The sequence below is a fragment of the Thunnus thynnus genome, chromosome 12 (genome assembly GCF_963924715.1).
Source record: "Thunnus thynnus chromosome 12, fThuThy2.1, whole genome shotgun sequence".
Classification (NCBI taxonomy): domain Eukaryota; kingdom Metazoa; phylum Chordata; class Actinopteri; order Scombriformes; family Scombridae; genus Thunnus; species Thunnus thynnus.
The window spans coordinates 4,801,596-4,828,596 of NC_089528.1; the positions used below are offsets into that span (position 1 = coordinate 4,801,596).

Consider the following 27,001-nt stretch of genomic DNA (forward strand, 5'->3'; position numbering starts at 1 on the left):
AGAGACAGAGTGCTTAGGATTGAAACCCAGTATTACCAGGAGAAAAAAGGATTAGAATGAGGGAATCAATTGCTAATGTCAGAGTTTCCCCCCAGTGTACTGGACAAAAAGACACAGTATGGCGGTTACACACATGGGGGTGGCCGGTTATGTCTGTTATTCATAACATTTTTACAATGGTGGTTCTTTCATTCTTTTGCAGTAACAACGGGGGGGAACTCTGATGGCTTTTTATTTAGGATAACACACTATACAAGCGGATTATAAACTGGACTTGGATTTGAACAGGAACAAAAACATAGATTTTTCTAAACCTATGAACTGCACTGGATCTTTGCATTGCAGGATCAAGGTCACGAATTGTTAAAATCAATCTTTCTCTTTTAAGGTTCATTCTTGAACTTGGAAATTGTAGTTTAACATTAGATTCTCAACTAAAGGTCCACTCACTAGATTTCTTTAGACACTTTTAGCCAGTCTAGTCTAGAGTGGACCATGTATTAGAAATGTGACTTGAGAATTCACATGTAGCTGATGTTTTTGGCCCTGAGAGCAATATCAAATCTACTCCCTTGTTTGGTCTTTGTGGGTAATATGTGCCAGATTTACTTCCTAAATCTGAATATCATATAATCTTAAAATTCCATCTCTGCTTCTAGAGAAAAATCATCTTTGAGATGCTAAATGTGTTCAACACAGTGTAGAAAATACTTTAACAGTTAAACAATTACAATAGAAACAGAATATAGACACAGTGACTGTAAAAAAACCCCAAAAAGAGTTGAGAAAATTGGATACTTGCAGGTTGTATTGTCTCAACCTAAACCATGTCTTACAGTATTGGTAAACCAATTCTCAACATATTTACTAAGTCACATGAATGTCAACTTTTAACTACTCTACTAATTTGACTCTGTGCAGTTAATAAACTACAGCTGTAACCTTAGCGACATTATAATGCCAACTAGATTTGCCCTGCAAGGACCCAGGTTATGTTTCTATAGACAGAGAAGAGATAGTGGGAGGTTACACAGGCAGCTGACAATCAGATGAAAGACAGTGGAGCAAGCATAGATAGTACAGCTATCTGAAGCACAGGTCAAGTCATAAAGTTGTTATGGTCATGGTAACACAGAGGCAGGCAGAGGGGAATCAAATCAGACAATGAAACTTACCACTTTACCCTTGCAGATTTGTTAATATAGGGCCCGAACAGTACAGTACATTTGTGTCCCATATTCAGTGATATATAAAGACACAAATGTGTTCTCTGGTAAATGCTTGATATAGACCATTGTTTTTTTTTATTAATGATAATAATAAGTTGTGCTTGGATTTTTTATCTGTTGTAGACGTGAATATCTTTAAGTTGGAAATAAATGTGCTTTTTCACATTTATCTGTCGGGCCCTGGTTATTACAAATACATAACGGAAAGGACAAAGCACCAAGCAGGCCTGGTGCTCAATCCACATACACAGAGCCATGCATACAGGAAGACAAATAGTAGCAACTTCCTGCTATCCTAGCATACAGTGATTTTTGTTCAAATTAGCCCCATGTTATTGATAATCTTCCCTGTAGTTCACCAACCTTCCAGTAGGGGGAGCAGTGGCGATGAGGACTCCTGGTGCTCTGAGTGTGCAGGGAGAGAGGGAGGGGCTGCAGGGGTGATGGAGGGAGAGGGAGTGGCTATGCTAAAGGAGGTGGCTACACCTTTAGGGGGAGTGTCTGACGATGATGGATGGGTGACTTCACTTTTAGTGGGAGGGGCAGTGGAACTGAGGGGCATGGTTGAGGTGGTAGTGGATGCAATAGCAGTGGTTCCAGAGGAGGCTGCTGCTGCGGTGCTAACAACAGGAGTAGCTGCAGTTGTAGTGGGGGTGGCTGTGGAGGATATGAGTGAGGCTGAGGGGACAAAAGGCTTGGCATCAACGTTGAGGGCCGACCCAACTGCAGCTGTAGGATAGTGTGTTTCTGTGTAAACTAAGGGTGATGAGTTGGTGGACAAAGCAGAAGTAGGAGGGAGGTCTGGAGTGTTCTTGGAGGGGTTGAAAACCGAAGAGGTTTGTGAAGCAGGGGCTGTTGTTCCTGCTGGTGTGGACTTTGTCAGGGGAGTGGTAGCAAGGGAGGGGGTGTTGGTGATAGGGGTGGTGGTCTGTGAATCTGGAGTGGAGCCTGGCGGGGTCTGGAGGACTGAATCGAGGAAAGAGAAGGTCTGGGAGACAGGGCTCAGATTGTCCCCTGTCATCAATGCTAAACTACCGCTAACATCCCCAGCTACACTACTCTTGCTGGCAGCAGCTGCTAAGCTAATATTAGGTTCAGGTCTGCTGGTCGCAACTTTCTCTTCGTTTGCCTTTTGTCCGTCTTTAGCAGATACAGGAAAGTCATCTACACACATGGGCTCGTAGGAGCGTGGAGACGAATCTGTTACTAGGCTAGCATGGGAACGGTTGGTGAAACTTGTGGGTATTTGTGCAGGAGCAGAGGGCAAAACAGGGCTGGGGCTGGAGTTCAGAGCTTTGAAGTCAGAAGGACCAGAGTCAGCTGCTGTGGCCAAGGTAGGACCGACTGTAGCCAGTGTAGGAGAGTCAGGCCGGTGGGGCGCTCCCCACTCCTCTGGAAGTCTTGCCCGACTCTTAGTCTTCCTACCTCTCACTCTACCCCCTCCTCCACTCTCTCTGATCTCCCACTCCCAGTTCTCTTCCTCATCCTCATCCTCCTCCACCTCCCGACCACCCTCATCCTGCATCCCATGCTTGTCAGATTGGCTGATGTTATTCTCCTGGCTATCCAAGAAGTCGTAGACCTCGTCGCGGCCCTTCCTCTTCTTCTTCCTCCGTCTCTGCTGTTGCTTGCCAGCCTCGCCCCCCGGCCCCGCTCTCTCGGGGCTGAGGGGTTCAGAGGTGGAGGAAGAGGGACTGCTGTCATCCACTGAGCCACTGGGAGAGAGGATGGGAGCTGCCGAGGGGGGAGGGTTTTATAAGAGGAGGAACCAATCACATACTGTGTCAGAAAATCACCTGCCAAAAAGCCGTCAGATTGTGGTTACTATAGATGTTTCTTGCTATATCAGGTTCAAATTTTTTTGAAAATGTTTGCTGTGTCATGGGTGTAGTGACTGGTCTCAGAAAAGCAAACATTGTTCATACAATTTGAAGGAGGGGAGCTTTTGGAGTCACCAGTAACTAAATGTGGATTCTTGTCATCAACTCTCACTGCCTGAATCTAGAATTCTGGTAAACAAATTGAAGAGCTAGTACAGATTTTGTTTTTCATTCTTAGTGAAAGTCAGGCAAACTCATGAATACTTTTTTAAATGCTTTTGTGTTTGAGGGTATGATGAATAGGACATATAGTCTGTTAAAAACATTAGAATTAGGACAATGTTTAGGATTAACGTATGCCTGGCCTAACAGGGTGTCTACACAAGATGCATTTCACTGAGCACAGTTGAAACTAGTATGGTTAGCCAGCAAGTTGCTGCATAAATACATCCTTATGTAGTCAGCTACAATAGCTAATTTAGAGGGCTATTTTCTGTGTTTACTATCCATTGGACCCAAAGACAAGCATAAGAAATTAAATTTCTTTTATGTGAAATTGAAGTCTATTTGTAAAGCTTTAGGAGGCTAGCACTGGTTGCTTTGACTGTTTTACTGGAATCAATGTTTCCCAAATTTCTACAAAGAAGATGGCTAGTGCAAAGTTAGCCTGACCCATAGTCAGAATGGCAGGTTGAAATGTACCATAGTTTACTTTGAAGTCGGACATCTCACATGTGTCTGATGGAACAGATATGTTTCAGTTTTAATCAGTACAGCTGTCAACACCAGCCTGGTAACAGCTCAGGCTTCATTCATGCTATATGGGCCTAGCTGCCTAAAGCACAAAAATATACTATTTTCTTCTGTTGTACGCACTTAACTACAGTGATTATGTACTGAGCGATGAATATGCCTATTGCCAAAAGCCTTTAGTGGACAGTAGAATTGTGCTGCTGCTGCTGCTGCTGCTGGTGAGCTGTTGACATCCTGCTTTCATTAGCGTCACAAGGTGAAAGAGAACATGCTCACTGAGAGGCTAAATCCAGGACAATGAAGTCCCTTGGGCACCTTGTACATATAAACATGAGGTGGCTGGAGGTTTGATATAATCTAATCTCTTTGTCAATAGCAAAAGTACCTCCTTTTCCAATATGTAAATTTTGAGTTGTCAAGCCATCAATCTTCACATTTAAGAGATCTGCTTCTTGATCCCATTAACGATCATTAATTGAACTAGGCTTGGTTAAACCTCTCCACTCAAAACACCTCAGTTTTGCTTGCAGAGATTAAATGCTTCTATGAGTTTGACTGACTCTGTGGAATTAGGAAATGTTCCTGATTCAAGTCAAGATTACAATTCAAATACAATACAAAGACAATTCTGTGCTTCATACATACAAAATTGATGCACATCAACCGACTATCTAGACTGAGAATATATTTCACTCCTCCTCAAGAGCAACGCAACAACACTAGTGTGGATTAAATGATCTTGAGTTATCGCAAAAACCTTCAGAATCTTCAAGACAGAAATAAAGGTTGTAGAGGACATGCACTATCAAATAAATTGACAATTCAAAATATAAGAGAAAGACAGTCTCCTCTAGTGTCACTGTGGAACTTCCAGAAAGAGAGACATTTCCATATTTTCAGAGGTATAGAGGAGGTATTTCAGAGAATAACTCAGCAACCACACATTCCTCCATTCCCTATTTCTCTGTTTAGCATCTTCAGGTTAGGCTAACCCTTTGTTGCTAATTTTGGAGCTAATTATGGGGAAACAACAGACGTGACTTTTCTTGGTCATTACAAGCTGCAGCATTTAATAACTGACACACTGTAGCCTCTCACACCCTACATCCACACAATACACACTGCCCTATTCCTTAAAAGGAACTACACTACCAAGAGTTTCCCAGGCAACAACACAGACCTTAACTCATGTTTTGGAACAGTGCTGCACAGAGAATCCAAAACACTGTTTTCTGATTTCCGAATAAATGGGTATTTGGCGTTATTATTGGCTTTGAAATTTTTTTTAAATTTATTTTTGGCCTGACGGAGGTTCTCGTTGGCCTGGCAACCCACAAGCCTGTTCAATTCTAGGGGAAACACTGTACAATCTTACAGTCTTACATATAATTTCACTAGTGCTCACATTATTGCATACATTGCTTGTATAGATGCTATAACACATCAGTTACAGTGTGCTTCCCTTGGTGTTTCAAGCCATAGTAACCAAAGTCTGACTGCTTTTATGCTCTTTTTGACACAACCCAACATTTTCATAATATGTGATGTATGTGATGGTGCCTGCTTTTATAAATGCATTTGACCAATACTAGTTTTACTCACCTGAACTGAATGCATAAAGTCAATTTACACAAAGACCTATATTTATAGATATTGCTTTACATAATTGTACAGCAACTCTTAGTTGTGACACAGCTGGAATGTGGCTCCATCACGTCTCTGCCAGGGTGAAAGTGGTTTGGATTAACTGTTAATTTACATGTTCATAGAAAAAGTGTTTTTATTCAAATTTGGTAAATTGTCATGGGAACTTTGTAAGACCAAGGCCGACGGGTATATCTACAGATTATAAATAAGGTTAAATAAGATTTAAGATCCCCTCTGTTTTGGTCATTATGGGCTCATTCTGTATGAATCCCAACAAAAACAGTAAAATGCAAGAAAAAACAAATTTAAGGATCTATTGTCTGTTACTTGTCTATCATTGTGTCAATTTTAAATTCTGAAATATTCGAGTGGATTCTGGAGTGGACTGTTTTTAAAACAGCACTTTTCAGTTAAACAGTAAATATATGATGTGACTCTCTTTTGAAGGAATGAGGTTCATTCACATTTCACATTAAAACATCATCATCATTATCATCATCATTATCAACATACAAGGGGCAGAGCTGGTCTTGTATAGGAAGCAGGCACACACAATGGAGGAAACAAACACTTGGAACAACAGAGCTAAAAAGTAACTAAACACAGTAAATAAGTGAAGCGTATTGCAAATACAGTTTAACATGCATGAATAAAAATAAATGCATGCATGTCTGAAGAATCATAGCACACATGCAGAAACACTAAAATGAGCAAAAATTCCACGTTAAACATACAGTATGGAATGTGTTACAAAAATCACAGAGGGTTGACAAACTATGCATGCAGGCTTTAAAAAACAAACAAAAAATAATATTCAGCTTGCACTGAAATGGTCCCTTCATTTGTCTGTTCCCACTATCTTCTCTTGCTTGGGGATGAAGTCATCATAGTTGGGTATGGCTTTTTCCTCTGAAGCCATATTTTAAAATTATTACTGACAAGCACTTTATCAGCTCAGAAAGAACCAAGAGATGGAAAGATGAATGGATAGATAGAAACAGACAGATAGAGGGAGACACTCTGAAATTAACTCTCTGACCTACGCAACCCTCTCAGTCTGCTCATTTCCTCTTCCTGTCTAAGTTATCTCAGTTTTCATCCCATCTCCAGCTTGCCTTTCAGTCTCACATCACTGGATATTAATGTGGATCTAGAAAAAGGTGCATCCTCCTCTGAATCTGGCACCTTTCCCTGCATTTCTAAATTGAAGTTGCTATTTTTTTCCCTGTGGCTTCTGATGCTTCCCCAGCTATAAACAGCCCAAAGAAGAGAGGAGGTAGGGGCATTATCATCAATATTTAATGTAATAAGGTATTTAATGTGAGTACATCTTAATCTGGAGTCTGGCAAAGTGCCAAGTGAAACATTAATGTTGGAACTCTGGCTGCCTCAAACACATTGCCTGTACAAAAGTGCAGTGCACTGAAATTTCATGCACAGGGTTTCATCTCACTGAATCTCATTGGCACCTGCACAGACAGGAGAGTAAGTGTGCAGAAAATCTAAAGCACAGAAACATAATATGAGAAGAGATAACAATGTTTGTTGTCTGAGGTAAATGTATCGTCAGTGTCCTGAAGAGGCATTTAAACCCTCAATTTCATTAAAACTGTTCAACAAGTGGAAGCCAAAGTGGGTTATTAACAGTGTTGGGGTTTCAAAGCAATGTTAGTACTCAGATTACATTTTTGTTGTAACAAGTAATGTAACACATTAGTTTTTGCAATTCAAGTTATCAGTTATTTAGTTATGTTTTCAAATAAGCAATCCGTTACTGTTAAAATGTTACCATATTTCTCTGTTTCTTTTGTTGCCACAAAAAAAAAAGAAAATCCTTGACGCATTCACACTGTTTCTTTTCTGTTAATGCACCTATTCCTACATCTTGGTGGGTAGCTGCTTACTAGTGGAAGGTTATAGTCTGTAACCAGGAACCAACAGGTTTGGCGAGCTGATATGTATAAATATTGCTGCTTTCTGGTGCTGTTGGAAATTATGCAATTACTCATTAGGCTACTTTCGTCTTGAGTGAGTGGGGTTTAATCATCAAGACTGGGGTGTATATCAAACATAAATTGTATAAACATAGTATGTTTAACTGTGTGAAAACTCTAATTCGCTGTATTGCTGAACTTAAGTTGACAAAATTACAGGACTTATTAAAATTACAGACTGGTATCAATATTATCAATCAATTTTAACAATCGTAACGCAAATGTACTCTGATGAGTTACTTTTTTCAGTAGATAACACTGTAACATAATGAATTACTTTTTAACAACAATAATGTTATAATGTAGCAAGTTACTTTTGGTTGACACTGAATATGTTTTTTTATATTTCTGCTGCAAAATGAAAACCTAGAGTGTTCCTCCAACTTTTGACATAGTTAATTTCAAATGTATGGTTTTCATCCGACAGCAGACAGAACATAGACAGATCCAACTGTACTGGTGACGTACTAAACCCCCTTTGTGAAATAAGTGACCTTCTTAAAGATTTTAGGACTTTTCTGCTTCATTAGATACTACGTGAAGTGATACAGGAAGAAGCGGAAAGACATGGCTGCCAACAAGAATGTACTACTGATACTTAACTCATCAAACAAAAACATAAAGAGAGAAATAAAGAGAAAGACATTAAGAAGAACTCAGCAGCTATTAAATCACCTTGATTATTCAAAATTTAAAGATTTAAAGATCTTTTTCGTAACAGATTGTGTATTGCTACATGTCAGAATACTTTACGGGCTTATGCACTGCAACAAGGTTATGATACAACATCGCTAGCGTATGCTAAATGCCTTAATTTGTTGCCACTGAGATTAGACAGGATTGTTATAATGCTTGTACTGAATGTACTCACATGTATATTTATATAATATACATAAGACTGTGCTGATATAGGCAGCTTGCAGTAGTAATAAGCTACAAGTTCTACATTTTACTCAATGTATAAAGCTGCACTCGTCAATGTTTTTATATCAACAATGTATCAAACTATTGTGTAATATGAAAGTCACTTGTAGTGACAAACTACATTCTGCAGCTCTCCTCAGCGATATGGAGCTTTTAGCTCATTGTTTTGGCTTTCCGGTGCACAAATTCCACTCTCATCTACCTCGTTTCCATCAGCAGCAGGCAGCTATTTTCAGTTCAGATAAACCCACTGTACACTACTTGCTCAGCACCAAAGAGCTGACAGACAAATTAGCATCTAGCATCTAGCTGATAACATGGTGGAGTATTTAGCAGTGAAAGAGACAGATATTTCCCTCAGGAGTTGGTGGAACCAGAGCTAAATGGAGATCAAACACTGAACTTACTGTATATTCATCAGGAGGACAGACACATTACTCCAAATGAATGCTAATGATGCTCTTTGTCTGCTCAATTTGAAAAACGCATTTTTTTGCTAACATGCTAGCGATAAAAGACTGGATTTGGTTATCTAAAGCTCACATTTTACTCTTAATTGTTGTCATCCAGATTTATGTAACAGGGCCGACATAATTGCAGCAATATCTGCAGGTATTTTGTGTGATGTAAGGGTTAGCTAACTAAATAGCAGCATGTGGTTATATCACTTTAATCTCTCAGTGGAGGAAGTTATTTTTATGGCCAAACAAATACAACTGCATGTTTAATTTGAAATGACTGATTAAAACGTGTATCCGCCATTACAGCAGCACACATGGACATTTCTGTAATGGCTGCTATCATGAGGTATCAAAGCATTTGTGGTGACAGATAACCTTTCCTCAACTCACCCCAGGTTTCTGAATGCTGTTGTGTTGTCATCTGTGTGTATTGTATTGTCATCTATCTGTCTGATGCATCGTATCTGCTCCAACGGTGACTGAATTAGAATAGTAACTGTTATATAACAGCCAGCCTGTACTGCTAGCTGGCTTTAAGCTAGCAGGGCTATCTTTAGTACATTAACTAAACAGAAGGGAGAAGAGCCAAAAACTAAAACCCTGAATAAGAGCTGGTTAAATGTTTAATAAGTCCTGCACTGCGTAAATCCTGTATTTTAAACCTTTACTTATTGCGTCATTTTCTCGTGTCAACGTCTATGCTAGGAAGAATCAAGTTCTAATCGAATGTAAAATTATGTTCGGATTAAATCATTTCCAGCAGCGCATGCAATCCTACATGATAGTTTTAATATGTAGACTTCAGGCCCAATTACACATGAAGACTACACTGTCTTTATTGCTTTAATCCTCCTGTGAATTTGGATTTTTGTTGTTTGGCAACCACAAATTCAGTTTATGGAATGTTCAGCTGTTATTCATTGACGCAGCTATTGACTGTTATAAACATTAAGAATTCATGATAAAAGGCTACTAGATTTCATGTGGTGCACTGACTTGCCTATAGGCTGCAGTTCCCTCCTCAGACTGCAGTAACTACTGAATACATAAAATATCAGGCTTCCTCCTTGTTAATTATTCACAGGGGTCATTGCATAAGCCCCATCTGTCTGACAGTCCAGTTTGTCAGCAGATAAGGGACAGCAGCAAGGTGCGCAGAGCATAAAGCGACATAAAAGCAGAGATGGAACTGTTCCATCTACAGTGAAAACGACTAGAAAAGGCTGCCCTCTGCTGCAGAAAGCACGTCCTCTGTGATCAAGCTGTTACTGTCCTCCTGTCACCATCCCTGCTGCCCTGCTACAGAAACCCAGGCCAACTGTCCAAAACAAGATTAGCATGACATTTTAGGTTTCATTTTGTTTTAAATGTCAGATAAGATCAGGGTTTAGATTGAGTTTCTCGATATGGGCTTAGGCTGTATCTCCACACTCCTCTGTAACTGTGTGACAAATTCAATCAGCCCTGAAGAAAGCAGCTGAGTATTTCAGTGAGCCTGGAGGTGACAAGTAAACTTACTCAGCTACGATTTAGTCTAGAAAGGTTTATGAAAGCTGTACATATAACTCCCTCCTCTTTCCTTATTCTCCCGAGTCCACCCTCCTCTGCTGCCCCAGCATAACCCATGCAACCAACCCCCTTTCTGATACCTGTAGTGTGATCCATAGAGTGGATTCCTGGGCCGCCAGAAGAAAATGGTTCACTGGGTTTAAAAGGGCTGCTTCCACTGGTATTACTGGTGGTTTTGGGCTCTGAACCAAACGGGCTTGAACTCTTCTGGGCGTCCATAGCTGAACCCATCCCAGACTGGCCAAGAGCGGAGCCCATACTGGTCTGGAATGGTGGCAGGCTGGACCCCATGGTCCCACCAATCCCAGACTGAGAGAATCCTGATGGAGAAACAACACACAGATACATCACCAACTGACAGCTGCTTCTCATAGTCACATTCATTCATATCTATGATTAGTCATTTTACACAAACACTGTACTACTTTCATGCACTCGTCACCCCTGCCTATATACCCATAGCTGCATTTCATTTTGAAAAACATAAAATGCAGATAAAGTATATTAATTAATGTGTTCTAGTGTGCAATTAAGTTAGATAGAGTAAAGAGTTATTTTAGCTGTCCAGGGTTCTGGAAGTAAAAGTCTGGTTTGTTCTCTGCATAGACAATTTTAAGTGACCATACAAAGGCTTGTATGGACATGAAGCTCTAAAAAGATAAGTAAGTATTAAAAATATATCTGGTTCTATGATGAAAAGTCAAAGTTCAAGGCTGTGTGCATGAAAACATAAAGAGGGGTCAGCTATGACTCTCAAAGAGCATTTTGGTAAGAAATACCAGACATAGAATTCAGTTACATGCACTACTATGGTTGAAGATAATGCTTTATAGATATGTGATTAAACATTTTACATCAGTACATTTTTGGGTCAATGTTACATGAATTCAGCAAGTAAGTATTCCAAATTTGCTATAGCTCTGATTTCCACCTGTGGCTTGTTTTCCACAGCAATGGTGGCTAAGGCTCATGGGTATTGTAGTCATAGAGATAACTGCCAAACAGACATCAACACAATCAACAACAAATAAACAAACAAAAAAAAACAGATTTTTCAAAAATGAAGTTAAAATAATTCATGCATTTTCTACATGCACACAGAAACACAAGATCTATAGTTAAAAGTGAAATAATTCCCCAGAGCTAGACTCAGATAATCATCAAACCATATTTAATGAGTCCTTAAGCCATGTTTATCCATGATTTCTACTAAATTAACCCATCAAAAGGAGGTGACAAAGTGAAGTGGACCTAGAAATGAGTCAGGCATGCTGCTGTCCTTTGTCTTGTTCTGGCTCCACTGGTCTGTCATCCCGCCCATCGTAGGACCTGAGAGGCAGAGAGACAGACAGACAGACAGACAGAAGGACAGACAGATAAGATAGACAGGCAGCAGGCAGATGGACAGAAAGAAGGAGAGAGAGAAAAACAAGTGTGATCAAGGGAAGAAAAATCAGAAAATCAGAGGAGATGGCAGGGGGCAGGGAGTTGGAGAGAGAAGCAGAATGAGTGGGAGGAGATGACGAGCAGAAAGAAATGAAGCAGTGGGATAGAATATAAAATATTCACCTGTTTATCATTGCATTTTAAATGTGCACATGAATTGAAACAATTCATAAAAATGCCAGAATATATATATATGTATATATATATATTTTTTTTTTTTTTTGCAAGGCTGATATGCAAATTTTTCCTTGGCATGCTACTGCCACATGCACAGTTTACCCACAGACACTGTTTTGATTATGTAACTTTGTTTTGTACATTTCTGTAACAGCATTTGAACATTTCCAGTAACTACTGTTAATAACTGTTATTTTTGGAAATTTGGTTCATACTAGAACAACATTTAGTGTAACATATGTTTGTGGTGAGAACTGGATAAGAAAAGATTTCTTGTTTGTTTGTTGAGTATTTATACTGGTCATGAACCAGCTAAGTCACTGTCAATATTTTGAGCTAATTCTTGAGAGTATACAGAATTTCGAGCACATGGAAAACTGTCCAAATGTATCATCACCCATAAGTATGGTTTTGATATTGACTGATAGAGGGCACTACAACCCTCTGCACAAAAAAAAAATACCCTGCAGCCTGTTGCATCAGCTGAACATAAGTTTGATCCTGAGTTTGAGAGTTAAGTCAGTTTCACACTAAACTTTTTTTCAGTTGCACCATATATACTTGAATTACACTATAATTTAACTAAGCCGACCACAATCAAAACATTGTTGCAGGAAGTGTTTCACGCGGAGCATCATTCAGGTAATTTGGGACAGAAAGAGACTTAAGAGACCTGCAACAGACTTAATTAAAGAAAAGGTAATGTATGCTGTGAACTAGCCAACATTGGATACAGTCTCATTCCCATCTCAAGTGAACACAACATAGAATCACACTTGTGCCTTTGTCTAATCCAAATAAACTGTATAGCACAAAACAAAGTGTTCATATCAGTGTCATCATATATGTAAGAGGTTGTAGTCTGTCACAGATAATAAGCCCCTAGTATAAATAGCAAAAAGATATTTTCTTCTCCCTCTTCTAATATTAGTCTCTAAAATTGTTCTAACCGTTCCACCATGATGAAAGTTAATAAGGATTGACTTACACCTGCTTGGGGGAGGTGTATCTTAACTCTACTTTGTAACAAACTTGTATGGTGAAGCCATGGTGTGGTCGCCGTCACACTACAAAATGACATTCCCTCGTCCACTTGATGTGGTTGGGACCAGAAGCTTGGTGATGTAGTTACTACTTGCAGTTGGTTAAGTGCTGTAGCTGGCGAGCTGACCGCTAACTTGCTAGTTGGACCATCTGGGGCTAATGCTAGTCAGTTACAATAGCTCCTTCAGCTTCTCTCATTTTCTCTCTGTTGTTCTGTTTGCTTCACACTTGCATTTTGTTCAACATTGCATATAATTTCATTCAACCAAAAATTATTGAAGAGGGAAAATATAATCGGCACTCCCCCAAACCCTCACCAGACAGGTAGTCAGAGCTGAAGGCAGGCTGTCCTGGTGGATCTTGGCGTCCCCCTGATAACGTTGTCGATGACATCATCCCAGGACCTAAAGGAGATAAAAACACATCATATCACCATCAGCACCAATCAATATATAAAAACATCATGATTCACATGATCTGTTAATGCTGCTACATTCTTTATTTTTAAACGTCACAATAACTTTCCCACACAACATGTTGCCCCTGTACAAAAATATCTTCCTCCTTTCATCATGTTGTGCTACAAGCTTTTCATTGCCAAGATTACTAATGACAAACTCAGATATAACATTTAAAAAAGTCATCATATAAACCCCAGCCTATTGCACATGGCCTACATGTTTCTGTCAAACTCATTCAGTATCCTGCAGGCTAAACACTCCACACAGTGAGACACATTAAAAACTGATCCTGAATCTGTCTGTCTGGCCCTCTGCTCTGTCAGCTGTTTGCCCATCAAACAGGTCCCATTTCCCAAAACCTGCCTCTCCAGCCTTCAAGTAAGTGTGTGTGTGTGTGTGTGTGTGTGTGTGTACATCTTTTGACAGTGAGGCAAGCAGACACAACATGTCGCTGAAAGGACTATCACCATGGTTACGCAAGAAGAGGACGACAGCATCTGTGGTTCCCTAGGCAACGCTTGCTTTTGGCGGATGAGTCTTGGAGGATTGATGCATGTGTGCCAACCGCTGAGGCTCTCATACCGCACACACAAAACACACTCAGACATACTCACACTATTAATAAATATCATAAATCAAATAAATTGTTATCATTAGTATTATTATAAGTAGTAACGGTAGAAGTAAGGGGTGGATGATGAGTTCCTTAGCTCCGTAAGGATGATGTAATCCATCAGCTGAAGGGAAGACTGGCACTGCCAGCATTAGCTTCAAAGCAGCACACAAGACTTGGCTATATATAATATCAAGTAATATGATAACTAAAGTACGCTATTAACTAAAGAATACCATCAAATTGTAGTTAAGTACTACTCATCATATTGTCTCATTGACAACCATTTAATCATTAAACATTCAAAAGCTAGCTTGCAATATAATGAGACCAGTTACCTCACTTGTTCACTGCGAGTGCAGAATCACAACAAAAATGTCTCTGACACAGTGCCAATGAAAACAGTTTAATCTTTACTATGTGATATTTTACAAAGAGCCATTGTAATGGAGTGCATTAGATTATGTAAGTGCTGCTTTTAGTTGTGTGTATGTCAGTAACATTTCTTTCCTCTCTGCATCAGTTCAATCAAGCATTAACCTCCTTATCCCATCGGTCCTGACTCTACATGCTTATTATTAATAATAATAATAATAATAATAATAATAATAATAATAATAATAATAATAATAATAATAATAATAATAATAATAAGGTATTCCCTGTTGGCTTGATAATCAGACTGAATCACCATTTTGTTTCATGTCATTCATTCAGCCTGTCACTGTCTTCATAGTAGCACAGTTCCATTTGGTGTTGGGGGAATGTTCTTCTTTTCACAACAACTGAAGAAATATGCCAGTTTAAGGGTTATTCCTGTAAATCCATTTATAGCAACCTGTGTCAGTTTCATCTGTGCCTGTTCCTAATTTTATTTTTCTGTCACTATTTTTCAAGGATGTAGCTAGATCTGTAGGAGGATGATGTCCCTGCTCTTTCAACCCATTTAAAAAAGGTCTTTTTGGTTAATTGTTTCTCCATCTCGTTTCATCCTTCTTGTTTCTTGTGTTGATTCAGAAGCCCGGAACCTAAAACAGCACTTTAATTTTATCCGCCATTCAACTTCCTTTGGTAATTCTGTGTTAATCACCAATGTCCTTCAGTTCCTCAGCTTCAGGTACAACTTTGTTTCCTTTAATATCATCAACCTCTGCTATTACTGCCATAAAAAGACATTTCAAAAGCCCCAAAAACTCAACAGGTTAAGATACTGAAATAGAAAATTGAGCCCTTCTCAATTCCTGTTGGAATCTTCATATGTACAGTGGGATCATAATTTATCTCCTGTGCATCAGCCTGTTGCTGCAACACAGCAAGTATTACACAATATGCATCTGTCCATGGTCCTGAAATACGAGGGGGTGGCCTACCCTGAAAGCAATGACTGACTGTGATGCTACGTGTATATCTGCTCATGAAAAGTTCCCAACAGTTATACAAAGATGTGGTGGTTTACACTCAAGCTAAAAAAGCTTCTCAGCTATCAAATGTATTCAGGGGAAACGAGGACACACATTTTTGGAATTGGGCCAATATCACTGTATTGGTGGATACCATGAATAATTAAGAAGCTTGCATTAACGAGTTTAGACACACTGGAGTGTGTTTGTGAGAAAAAGTGTTTCTTTATGGTCGTATCCATTTTTGGGTCTATAAACATAAGACTTCGTTGAATTGCTGAATTTATATTCAGCTGAAAGCACACACACATAAACACACACAAACACACACAGTTCTTTCTCCATCTAGTTCTTCTCCTTTCTGATCACTCTTCAGCTGTCAGAGTCTCCTTCTCTGTCATGTTTCCCTTCATTATTGTTTAATGTCACCACGCATCTCTTTGTATTCCTTGTTCTCTTGCTTTCTCTCCTGCTGCATATGCAAGTAAATATGAATATACATGTAAATATCAGAAACACACAAGCTTAGATGAACATTTAGGTCCTACCATATTTGTTTAAAGGTGTCATAAATTATTTAAATGTCAATAAATACCTACCAATTTAAGTTTGACTCATTAGCAATACCATAAACAAATGAATTAATTACTCCCAATCATTTCAACTTCCTTTCTACATATGATTGTCTCACTGTAATGAACGAATGAATAAGCTATAATCTGAATGCCAGATGTGCTTTGAGTGTAAAAACTTTGCTCTTTTCGTGTCGCATTACTTTTTGATCTTGTTCTATTTCTCTCTCTCTCTTAGACATCCCCACACACACACGCACACTTACACACACACATACAGTACGTGCGTGCCTGCACAGTCAGAACCCAGACAGTCCTCTGAGGACAGCAGCCAGTATCAAGCCTCAAGGTCAAACACTTTCTTTTTTTCAAACTGTATTTTTATGGCATTTCTGCATCACTGGACTGGAAGCTCTTTCAAACTTTCTGCCAGCAGTAACAAGTCAAAACATACAAGTGGGGAACCACCACAAAAATAGCTTTCATTTTGTAGTTTGAAGGAATACAGTTTGAAAGGCTAACCACTGTGCTGAAGATTGCAAAGTCACGTCATTGCTGAGTACTTAATGTCCTTTAGTGTTTGGTAAGATGAAAAGTTGACCTTCTCCATTTAGTTCATCACATTAAATCATATTCAATTGATAGAGAAGGGGAGGACAACGGTTAAGAAAAGAAGCACGAGGCTAGAGGCAGAGGTTTGTATCTTCTATTCAGAATGTGAATTTGAAGACAGAAGTTTCAAATGCTTTTAAAAGGGTTTTCTTCATAGATACCAGGCATATCAGTCAGACATGCCTGGTATCTGTATACGGTCAACAATACAATTAGCGTGCCCCAAACTATACTGTTAAAATACCCACGCACGCTATTTTGTACTTAGGTCTTAACACGGAAGTTATATATGACAAAAAGGGCTTTGAGAGAAATGTCAGGTGATGATTGCTTTCCGCTTCACTCCCCTCAATAGTCATTTGGGTTCATAGCTTTTCCCCAGAAGTCCAGAAAGATGTCCAATAGAAATGTGAAATTGGAGGGGCCACAGGTTCTGGAAGTGTTTTTCTCCATTCTGTATTCCCATTTCAAATATTTCTTTAAACAATCTCCTCAATGTTACTGAACATAGAAACTCAGGACTCTCCTGGATACTGTAAGGATCCTATAGGTTTATATTATGACCACCAGTTTTGGCTGTGACTTTGGCATGGTGGATGGCTAAGAATACTACAATACCCATGAGCCTTGGCTGCTGTTGTTAAGGAGAAGAAACCATAGGCAAAAATCAGAACGTAATAAATTCAAAATGCTTCATCACTGAAGTTGTAAATAATAGCCATGGCTGCTGAATTCACTCAAAAGTGAATCAGAAATTAGAAGTGAACTGGCTAACTGTAGATTGTAAAATCAGTAATCTTTAGCTTCTGCCCACCATTAGTGACACACGTGACCAAATTTTAAGCTCCGTGATTAGCTGTTTCTTGCTGAAATGCGCCTTGAGAGTCGCAGTTAACTTCTACCCCAAATTTTTATGTACACAGTCTTTGACTTTTTAGCAAAGAACCAGATATTTTCTAACGCAGTTGTTCATCTTTTGTACTGATGATTTAACTGGAGAGGTCGTAGAAGTGCTCTGACTCTGAATAACGTAACATTGTCTATGGAAAAATTAACAGGATTTTTACTTCCAAAACCAGGCACATCTGAAATAGCTCCTCCCACTTCCCAACTCTATTGGTTATCAGTATGTTTCCTTTCTTGTACACACATTCACAAGAAGAGAAAACACGGTTGTTGGTTTTGGTCTTTTTTGGTGACACAAGTACCTGACAAATCCAGGTACTTTATCATACTGATGCACAAATCATATAAAAAGCCAATATTGCCAAAAAGCAGACCTGCTCACTGATTTGCACAATTGCCCACAATGGCCTTATACAAGACGTTAAAGTGATAGCGGCCATGATATGGCAAAATCTCTGATTGCAGATAAATATACATCTTCATATTGCTCACCCATACTCAATCAATTATAAGCTGGACTGTGACTAACATATCTGACAAGTACAGTAAATTAACCCATCCCCAGGAACCCATCACAGTCAGTTTACTCATCATGATTACTCTACTTAGCAAGTGAAAACAGATGTATTCTGCGGCTCTGGAGGAGCTTGGTCAAGCCTGAGAAAATCAGGGTTACCTTGGACCTTGATCTTGATCATTCCCTTTTAAAATCTGTCTCTTACAAGTCCTCCAATTCCATAGAAATACAATATTACATTTCTGGAAGATGCTGAATCACAGAGGTCATAGTGCAGGAGTGTCTGCTGTGCCGTGCCTCTGGAGAGGTTTGGGGATGGCTGAAGTGCACCGAAGTGATGACTTGGTTATACCAACCACCTAAAATGAGCCCAACTGCACTTAAGATCACAGTAAGACTACAACTTCCAGATGATGACAGTCAGCCTCTGGGCTGACCTGCTGCTGCTATACTTAGATCAACATCATATGGGTCAGTTACAGTTGGGCAATAAGGTCAATATTAAATAATTCTATTTATTTTAAGTTAAATGTTGCTATTTTTCACAAGGCAACAGCAAACTTGTTATGAATGACAAAGCTCCTTAATCTGTTCTATTGACTTGTAATTGTAGTGCAACCATTTGTGATATACCTATTAATAATGCCATGAGCCAGGTTGTAGTTTTGTGTGATTAGTTTTTGCCCCAGTTTCATGCAGCTAATATTTGCGTGCGTATGTTGCTAACACTAAAGTCGTTCTACTCTCGCTGTCTGAGTCAAGGACAGGGGAGGTTAGTGTCAAACTACATCATCCCATCCTCAGTCACAGCTGTCACTGTCTCTGGAGAGAAACAAGCACTTAGAGCGAGGGAGGGGAGGGGGGCTGGACCGGACTGGAAAGAGGAGAGGGTTGAAAAGTGAGGAAGAGGTGAGGAAGGCAGCAAATAGCAGCAGCAGCAGAGAAAATGGTGAGGCAAAGAGAAAGAGGGACAGATAGATAGCAGAGGATAGATAGATAGATAGATAGATAGATAGATAGATAGATAGATAGATAGATAGATAGATAGATAGATAGATAGATAGATAGAGAGATAACAGAGGTACAGATATTGATGAGTGATGACTGATGAACGTGTATTTTAAACATGAATCTATAATTCTCACATGAATTGCTTTATGTTGGTGTAACTGCTGCGATTAAATGAAACCATGGTGTGGATAATTGGTAGTTGCTTTCTTACTGTGATGTTATTGGTGCTAAAACAAATAAATTACACATCTCCCATAGCCCCACTGTTTCTAGCTTTAAAGGATAGGCTCACATTTTTTCAAGTATGTCCATATGATCACTGAAAGAGGTTTTTCCTCTCTGTAACCATTCCACCTGTTCATACTGGCTATTAAAAGACCATCTTAAAATGCACTTTCAATGAAAGTATATATATATTTCTAGAGATGTCTATATATTTCTAAAAAATCAAAACCCACACCTGGATCATGCTAATATTACATTTGTTATGAGAATGCAGCAGATTGGTATAAGACAGAAAGGGAAATGCATGTATATATTGTGGAAAGCAGGTGGGGGATAGAGGGAGAGGGTAAGGTGAATTTATCAGTGTTTAGGTGATGGATGGTGGGATAAACAGAGAGTGAGCACCCTTCACTAGAATGAGCCAGAACAAAATCATGATTTATTAGAGAAAGGATGAAAAAACTGAAAGATGCATGACATCAGAGCATGAGTAAATGAGGGGAAAGAAACAAAAGGAGAGAAACAGAAACAGAGTGGAGTAGAAGAGAGAAAGACAAAGATGTTCAGGTGAATTATTCTTTCCTCTGAGTGTAGATGGTCCTTGACAACCGTTAACAGAGTAACAACACACTGCAGATGCTCTGTAATAATGTGGCAATCCCATGGCCATTGAATACATGATGCAAATCCTCTTAGTGTGACTGACAGAATGAGAAGCTGGTGGGACCTCTGGGAGGTACAGGCTCTTTATATAATTATGTTTTGCACTATAATCATACATTTCACCTAAACCGACCTGTCTCTGACACATTGTACCTTCAGAATTTACTTTAGCAACAAATAGTTGTGAACTGTTTTACACTTTTCTTATTCTGAACGCATTTATAGTAAGTCACTTTGGACAAAAGCATCTGCCAAACGAGTGTAATATAATGTAATGTTATGGTTTGTTACGACCTTATTACATGTGATCTTGTGATATGAAATGTTTTTGTCTTATAGCTCTGTGTGTGACAGAGCTAATGGGTTAGTAACGAAAGTAAAGTAACAAGTAATGTAACTTATTACTTTAGTTGTTGAGTAATTAATAATACTAAGTAATGTGATTGCTTTTTAAATGTAATATGTAATGTGTAAGTTGGCCTACATTAGCTATCAGTGAGTCACTAATATCTTCTTCTATCCTTTATTTAAAAGTCTTGTGGGACATTAAAATCTCTTTTTCAAGAGACACCTGGCCAGGCAGAATAAACACTGTTAAAACAAAAAACCCAAACAACATAACCAGACTAAGTAAACTTATCAATATCCAGTATTCATATCACTCACCTTGTGTCAAAAAACCTGAACTGTCCCTTTAAAATGACATCCCATGTAGGCCTATTATGGAGTTCATTACTACAGGACACTGCAGGGACTCTCCCATTGTGTGACAAAGTCTCAAACTAAACTTTTGTGTCTGTCTCAGTGGTTCAGGATGTCACATCTGCTTCATCCGTCAGTCAGTGTGTGCTGTAAAAGCTTCACTTCCATATTCACTTCAACATAGCTGCTGAACTCAGCACACTCACACACACATCCTAATTATTGGCAGTGACAGCCAAGGTGTGTGTGTGTGTGTGTGTGTGTGTGTGTGTGTGAGAGAAAGATGACCTCACCAGAACTGCATGTGTGTGAAGCTGCAATACACTGCAGTCACATGTTACTGCAGTGGACTGTAATACACACACACACATTGCATTTAAAGTGCAGACCCTTGCACTCAGGAAAGCAGAATGCCTCAGATACTACTGCAGAGTCATTGTGTCTCTGCTGACCACAACCACACACACACACACACGCACACAGACTGAGAGAAAGAGAGCATTTGTTAATGCAGAGCTCTTCTCTCTCTCTCTCTCCTCTACCTCGATCACACATATGTACAATGAAAGCACACACACTGCAGGGATGTGTTATCATGCCTCAGCAAACACAGCTCCATCCCAGCCTGATAGAAACAACAGCAGACTGCAGTATGACTTAACTTCCTCTCTGCTGCTACAGAGGCCCAGTGTAAAACTCAACTTCACTCCATTCAAATCTGGGTCAACTTAAAAGCATAAAAAAGCCAAACTGACTTGCACGTATGTGGATAAGTTGTTGCCTGGCATCACCATGAATGCTACGTAACTGGACGCTACCACGACATGAACACAAAGAAATCTGTATTTTCTGAAGATATCAACACATATAAAAACTACATAATGTGCTCATTTGACTACAATTGCAGCACTGGATGTAGGATGAAACTTATTCACACTCTTACTGTTTCAGGAAAAGCCAAAAATAAGATTTTCATAAAGATATTAGAGAGTATATAATATATAAGAACAATGGGAGGGACATTTTGCCCCATGTTGATGTCTGCATTCTGTACTGAAAACAAATAGCTCATATCACCATCCATCATATGTGCTCCCTACACTCCCATCTTTAAAATGGTTCCCTACACACTCGATCTCTGCATTTTATACAGCAAAAACATTTCCATTATCTGTTATCATGTCATTTATGACGTGAAAAACTAACCGGCTAAAACTAAAAACTCTACTTTCTTATGAAATGTGAGGTAAGAAGCTATTGCAGCCTCTTTCCAGTGAGTGGTTGTCTATCTTCAAACAAGATAGAATAAAACAGGTTGCTGTACTGGAAAAGGAAAAATGACACTTCATTTTAGAAAATACTTGTAATAACTGGATTTGCATTAAAAACAAGCTGAAATATTTTTTACTGAACTGTAAAACTGTCAAGAAAACAACACTTTAAGGATTTAAGAAGGAGGTAAAATTGGCTTTCCTCCTTATGAATGTCAGACTCTGACCTTAACCGCAAAAACTTCTTAAGAACAAGCAAGAGCATTAACAAATTCCCATCTGCCTTATCACGAAATGCTACTTCCATTTCAGAGAGAAAAAAACTGATTATTTTTATATATTAGCAATAATGAAGGTGAAAATGAGTTTGAGGAAGAAAATTGGACAGAACTAAAGGTCTCGCCTGTACAGACATTGAAGACAGATGAGTTTTTGGCTTCCCCATTCAGTTCACATCACAGAAGTCAGGCTTATTTAAGTCCTGCATCACAGCCGCAGCCTCACATGACTTCACAACTTCCACATTAATAAATGATGAGGGGAAAAGCACAACACTTCCCACTGCAGAATTCAAGAGACAAAGATAAACAAGGCACCAGACAAGACAGGAATGAGAAGAAGAGAGACAAAGAGGAAGAATGAGTATGAGTAAACAAATATAAAAGGAAGAGACAGATGAAGAAAATAAAAGAGAGTGAGGGTCAAATGGAAGTGAAAGATGAAAAAGAAAAGCAGAGAGAGATGGTAAAAAAACAGTGGGAGACACTCCCTTGTCTCAGACTATAGATCTCATTGACTGGTAGTGATTCTGACATGTACCCTGAGCATCCAAGTAGATATGCCAATATGTCAGTCTGGCAAGCTATTATGTCAGAAATGTTTTATATTAATACAGAATATATTTCACCTGCGGTCATATCAGATTATTGTAATCATTATTGTTGTACTGTCACTGCCAACAGATTAAAGTGTATACTGTATTCACTATAACACATTCATTATTCAATAAAGGTTCACAGCAGGATGTGGATGACACATCCTTTTTCGTACGCTAAATTGAAAGGATAAATAGGATTATATCCATTTTAAACATACTCAGTTACAAACAGTGAGGCAGCTGTGAAAGCTCTGTGCCTTTCAACAAATAGCATTTTATCTAGAGTTCCTCAAGCTGGATGATGCCCTCAACAAATTTTACTGGAAAAATAAAACTCATCGCATTAAACTCTTGACTCTGATATACTGTATATAGCAAGAAACACAGGGCTCTTCCAGCCCCTAACTTTCAGCTTTATCACCTCAATATTAGCTCCAATGGTTGACTCAGATTTTTTTTACCCTCCCTCCAGAACATAAAAGATCCTCTGCAATAGAAGTTTGGTTGCAAATACTTCAGTTACATAAAAAAAGGTGTCTCTTCCCCAAGTATTGTACCCAATTTGGCATAATCCCAATGTTAAATCTCAATAAAAAAAACATTAATTTCCCATTGCATGCACATATCCACAACACTCAGCGTTCAGCTTAACAGTATTCCCTTAAGTAGGGTTGCAACTAATGGTTATTTTCATTATCAATTAAAGTGATTTATTGATTGTGTCTTGTGAGAAAACACTAACATGCTCATCATAAGCTCTAAGAGCCTTTTTATATTAACTACAGTCCAAAACTGAATAATTCATTTCATTTTTCAATTTTATGAAACAAAGAAAAACACATGCTGCCGTTTAAGAATATGAAAACAGAAATTAACTGTGTAATTCTGTCAGTCATGCTGATTAAAGAGGACATTCTACGCTTTCAAATGAGGTATCACATGAATATATTCACAAATGAAAATATGAATATAGTAATAAGAAAAATAAGAATTAATGAATTATACACAAATCATGGTTAGTCAGCAGCCTCCATGCCCTAAGAGGTTAATTATCATTTCAGCACTAAAACCAAGGAGGCTAATGGCCTACAAACAAACTGTAGCAGTAAACTACTAACTTTTATTAATCATAACCAAGAAAATCATATCATTTATCTGAAAAGATCTGAAAAAGTACATCTTTCTGTTGCACTGGACAAATGTTTGACATGTTCAACCTTTGTCTAATAGGAGTTAACTCTAATCTCCAGCAGCTGTTTTCAATAAATCACTACCAAATCATCTCAAAACCAATATTTAAATTCAAACTTAAGTTTTTATCACTTGTTTGTATACTAGTATTCAACAAAGCAAATATACAGAAAAGGGGGACCAGAATGGATCCTTGAGGGGTCCCTGGGTTCACATCTTATCACATGTGATTCTGTGGTGTAATGTGATGTGCGGTAAAACATCTCACTATTATACAAGAACACCCATATGGTACATACAGAACGTAGCCTACAGGCCTGTATAGTCACCAGTGTTTTAAATAGTCGAGCTGCAGCTCTCACAGAAACACAAACACACACATAAACACACACACACAGCCAGAGGATGTACGTCTGCCTGCTTTTGGTGATCATTATCATTCCAGCTGTGCATGGGCCATCTCCCCAACGCTTTGGGCTGATGCTTTATCATAAAGGATTAAAAAATATATACACGCAACTCAGTTTGATACGCCATCTGTGTTTAGCATCATAAATATCAAACCAATAAACACGATCTCATCAATCTCTGGACCTATGTTGCTTTATGCCATCTCATCTGCATGGTGAATTTTGAAAAGGTTATGTAAACAAATCACATGAGACATTTAATTTTCATGCCACATCATATTGATGATAATGTGAGACTCTAGGTGGAAGTCTGTCGAATGTTTTACAAGCTATGATATAAATCAAACTGTCCCTAAAATCTATTGATACAGTAACATATGAGAAAGAACCATCAACTCACTGCTGAGTAGCTACAACACAATGATGAGTTGACTAATAAAAGTTATAATGAAGATTTTTTTTAAAAAAGAGTTAAAATTTCAACAGTAATTTTACTGTAGTATAATGTCCCTACAGAGTATTACATTAATTACATTACATAAAATATTACATGTGGTGCAATCTGTTAGAATATAAAATTATGCAGTGTCTCTCTGTGACAACTGAGCCAACGCCATCTTGAAGAAAGAGACAGATGGAGAAAGATAGTATGTGAACCTTGAGTTTAAAGGGCACATCATCAGTTTTACACATGAACATCAGTTTACTCGTCTCTAAGAGTATTACTCAGTCTGTAAAATGTGTATGTGTATGTGTAATGTTTAATGTCCTCTGTAGCTCTGGAGAAGCTTTGTCAGTCTGAAAATGTAACCAAGATGATGTCATTTCAGCTTGAGCTTGACACGTCAAGTTTTAACGGGAAGCCTGCATTAGAAACTAGGGAGTAAAGGGCTGGAAAGATTACGCATACTCGGGACTAAAAGTCTCAGCCTCTGCTGCTTTCATTTTCTTTTTAAAAATCTGTCGTTAGCCTCACCACTTTATAGCAGTGAAGCCCTATATCACAAGAACACATAAGCCAGTGATCACATATACATTTTTTTTGTGTTTATACTCTTATCTAAACAAGGAATCTGACCAACATGCAACAGCTACCAGTGTCATAGAGTTGTTGCCAAACTCTGGTTCCCTACAGCTCTGGACTGTTGCATGTCAAATGTAGAGCTAGACAGGTTAACATGCAACTCATTGGACCAGACTGTGCCACTGGCAGAGTACTAATTGTGTGTGTGTGTGTGTGTGTGTGTGTGTGTGTATGTGTGTGATGATGGTAATGATGCTAATACAGCACTGTCTCCAGGCTGACACGGCGCAACAATGACAGGAAGAGAGAAAGACAGAGAGGAGAGGTGGTAGACTGAAAGAAAGAGAAAGCAAAAAGACTAGAGATGGCAGAAAAAGTAATACAAAAAGAACAATTGGAGGTGAAGCCTAAAAGACAAGAAAGAGGCAGAAAAATAAAAGAGAACAAGTCTGAGAGATAAAGACAGTTAGTAAGTTCAAGTGAGTAATTCACGTCTAGACAGGCTTGGCCAAAGTGTCAGAGCAATTACACTTAATCTTCCACACATGCATACACATTTCTGTGAGGATCCCTGCTGGCCTGGTCCATAGTACTATCTGAGGAGCTTGTGGTTTCTGTATTTTATGCAGTGATACCAACAAGAAGATGTCTACAATTATTATAGAACTGCTGTTGACTGTTAGTGATATTGAGATCACATGATTTATATGTTCTGAATTCAGCCAAAAGCTCCGCAAAATATGTTTCATACTGCTGTGCTCCACACTGTTGAAAACAACATTAAATATTAATATATCATGTCTCTTTAACAACCATGGGAAAAGGCTGATTAAGACAGCGTATGTTAAATTTCACATCAATATATGATGACTGCAGTACTGCAATTAATGTTAATATAAATAATATCCGTGAGAAACTTTCTTTCTAACAGTAAGGATAAATAATTGATCAAAATCAGGATTTTGGAACAGCATAATGTATCAAATAATAGTCTGTAGTCTGTAATGTGCAAACCTACATATATATTACCCAACTCTGCAGCTCCCTTTGCCTTATGGAGCTTTATAGAAAGTTTTAGCTTTAGCTGTCCAGCTGAAACTCTATTGTCACGGCTCAACAGAGGAGACGAATCCATGAGCTAGTGGAGGTGTTGTGGTGAGTTCAGCCATGTAACAGCAGGATAGAGAGGAGTGAACGCTGTACAAGCCTTTACACAGCACAGATTACAACTACAACGATGAGAAATGACTTAGGTAAAAAAAAAAAACGTCTTATGGATACGGACAAAACCAAGTTACAGTGACATAAGTCACCCCACACTGCTGAACTAAAATAGCAAAATAAGCAGCAGGCGGACAGCGAACAGTGGTCAGAATCTTCTTCAAGTTCGACTTTAAAGCACATTATATCATCGTTTCAATCATATCACCCTAAAGGTTCTGAATTTCTGGTTCTGACCTGGATTCAGTGCTGTGAAGCTAA

At 38.7% G+C, this 27,001-nt stretch overlaps 1 protein-coding gene across 9 annotated transcripts in view; it reads right to left on the reverse strand.

Annotated features, from left to right (window-relative positions):
• map4l (microtubule associated protein 4 like) overlaps positions 1-27,001 on the reverse strand; it is a 126,140-nt gene that overhangs the window by 57,270 nt on the left and 41,869 nt on the right. For all 9 annotated transcript variants that reach the window (XM_067604945.1, XM_067604950.1, XM_067604949.1 and 6 more), the window contains exons 3-6: positions 13,382-13,468; positions 11,649-11,726; positions 10,478-10,717; positions 1,593-2,963 (exon numbers count right to left, since the gene is read on the reverse strand). In XM_067604945.1, the coding sequence (XP_067461046.1) occupies positions 1,593-2,963; positions 10,478-10,717; positions 11,649-11,726; positions 13,382-13,468 (1,776 nt within the window). The remainder of the gene's footprint in view (positions 1-1,592; positions 2,964-10,477; positions 10,718-11,648; positions 11,727-13,381; positions 13,469-27,001) is intronic.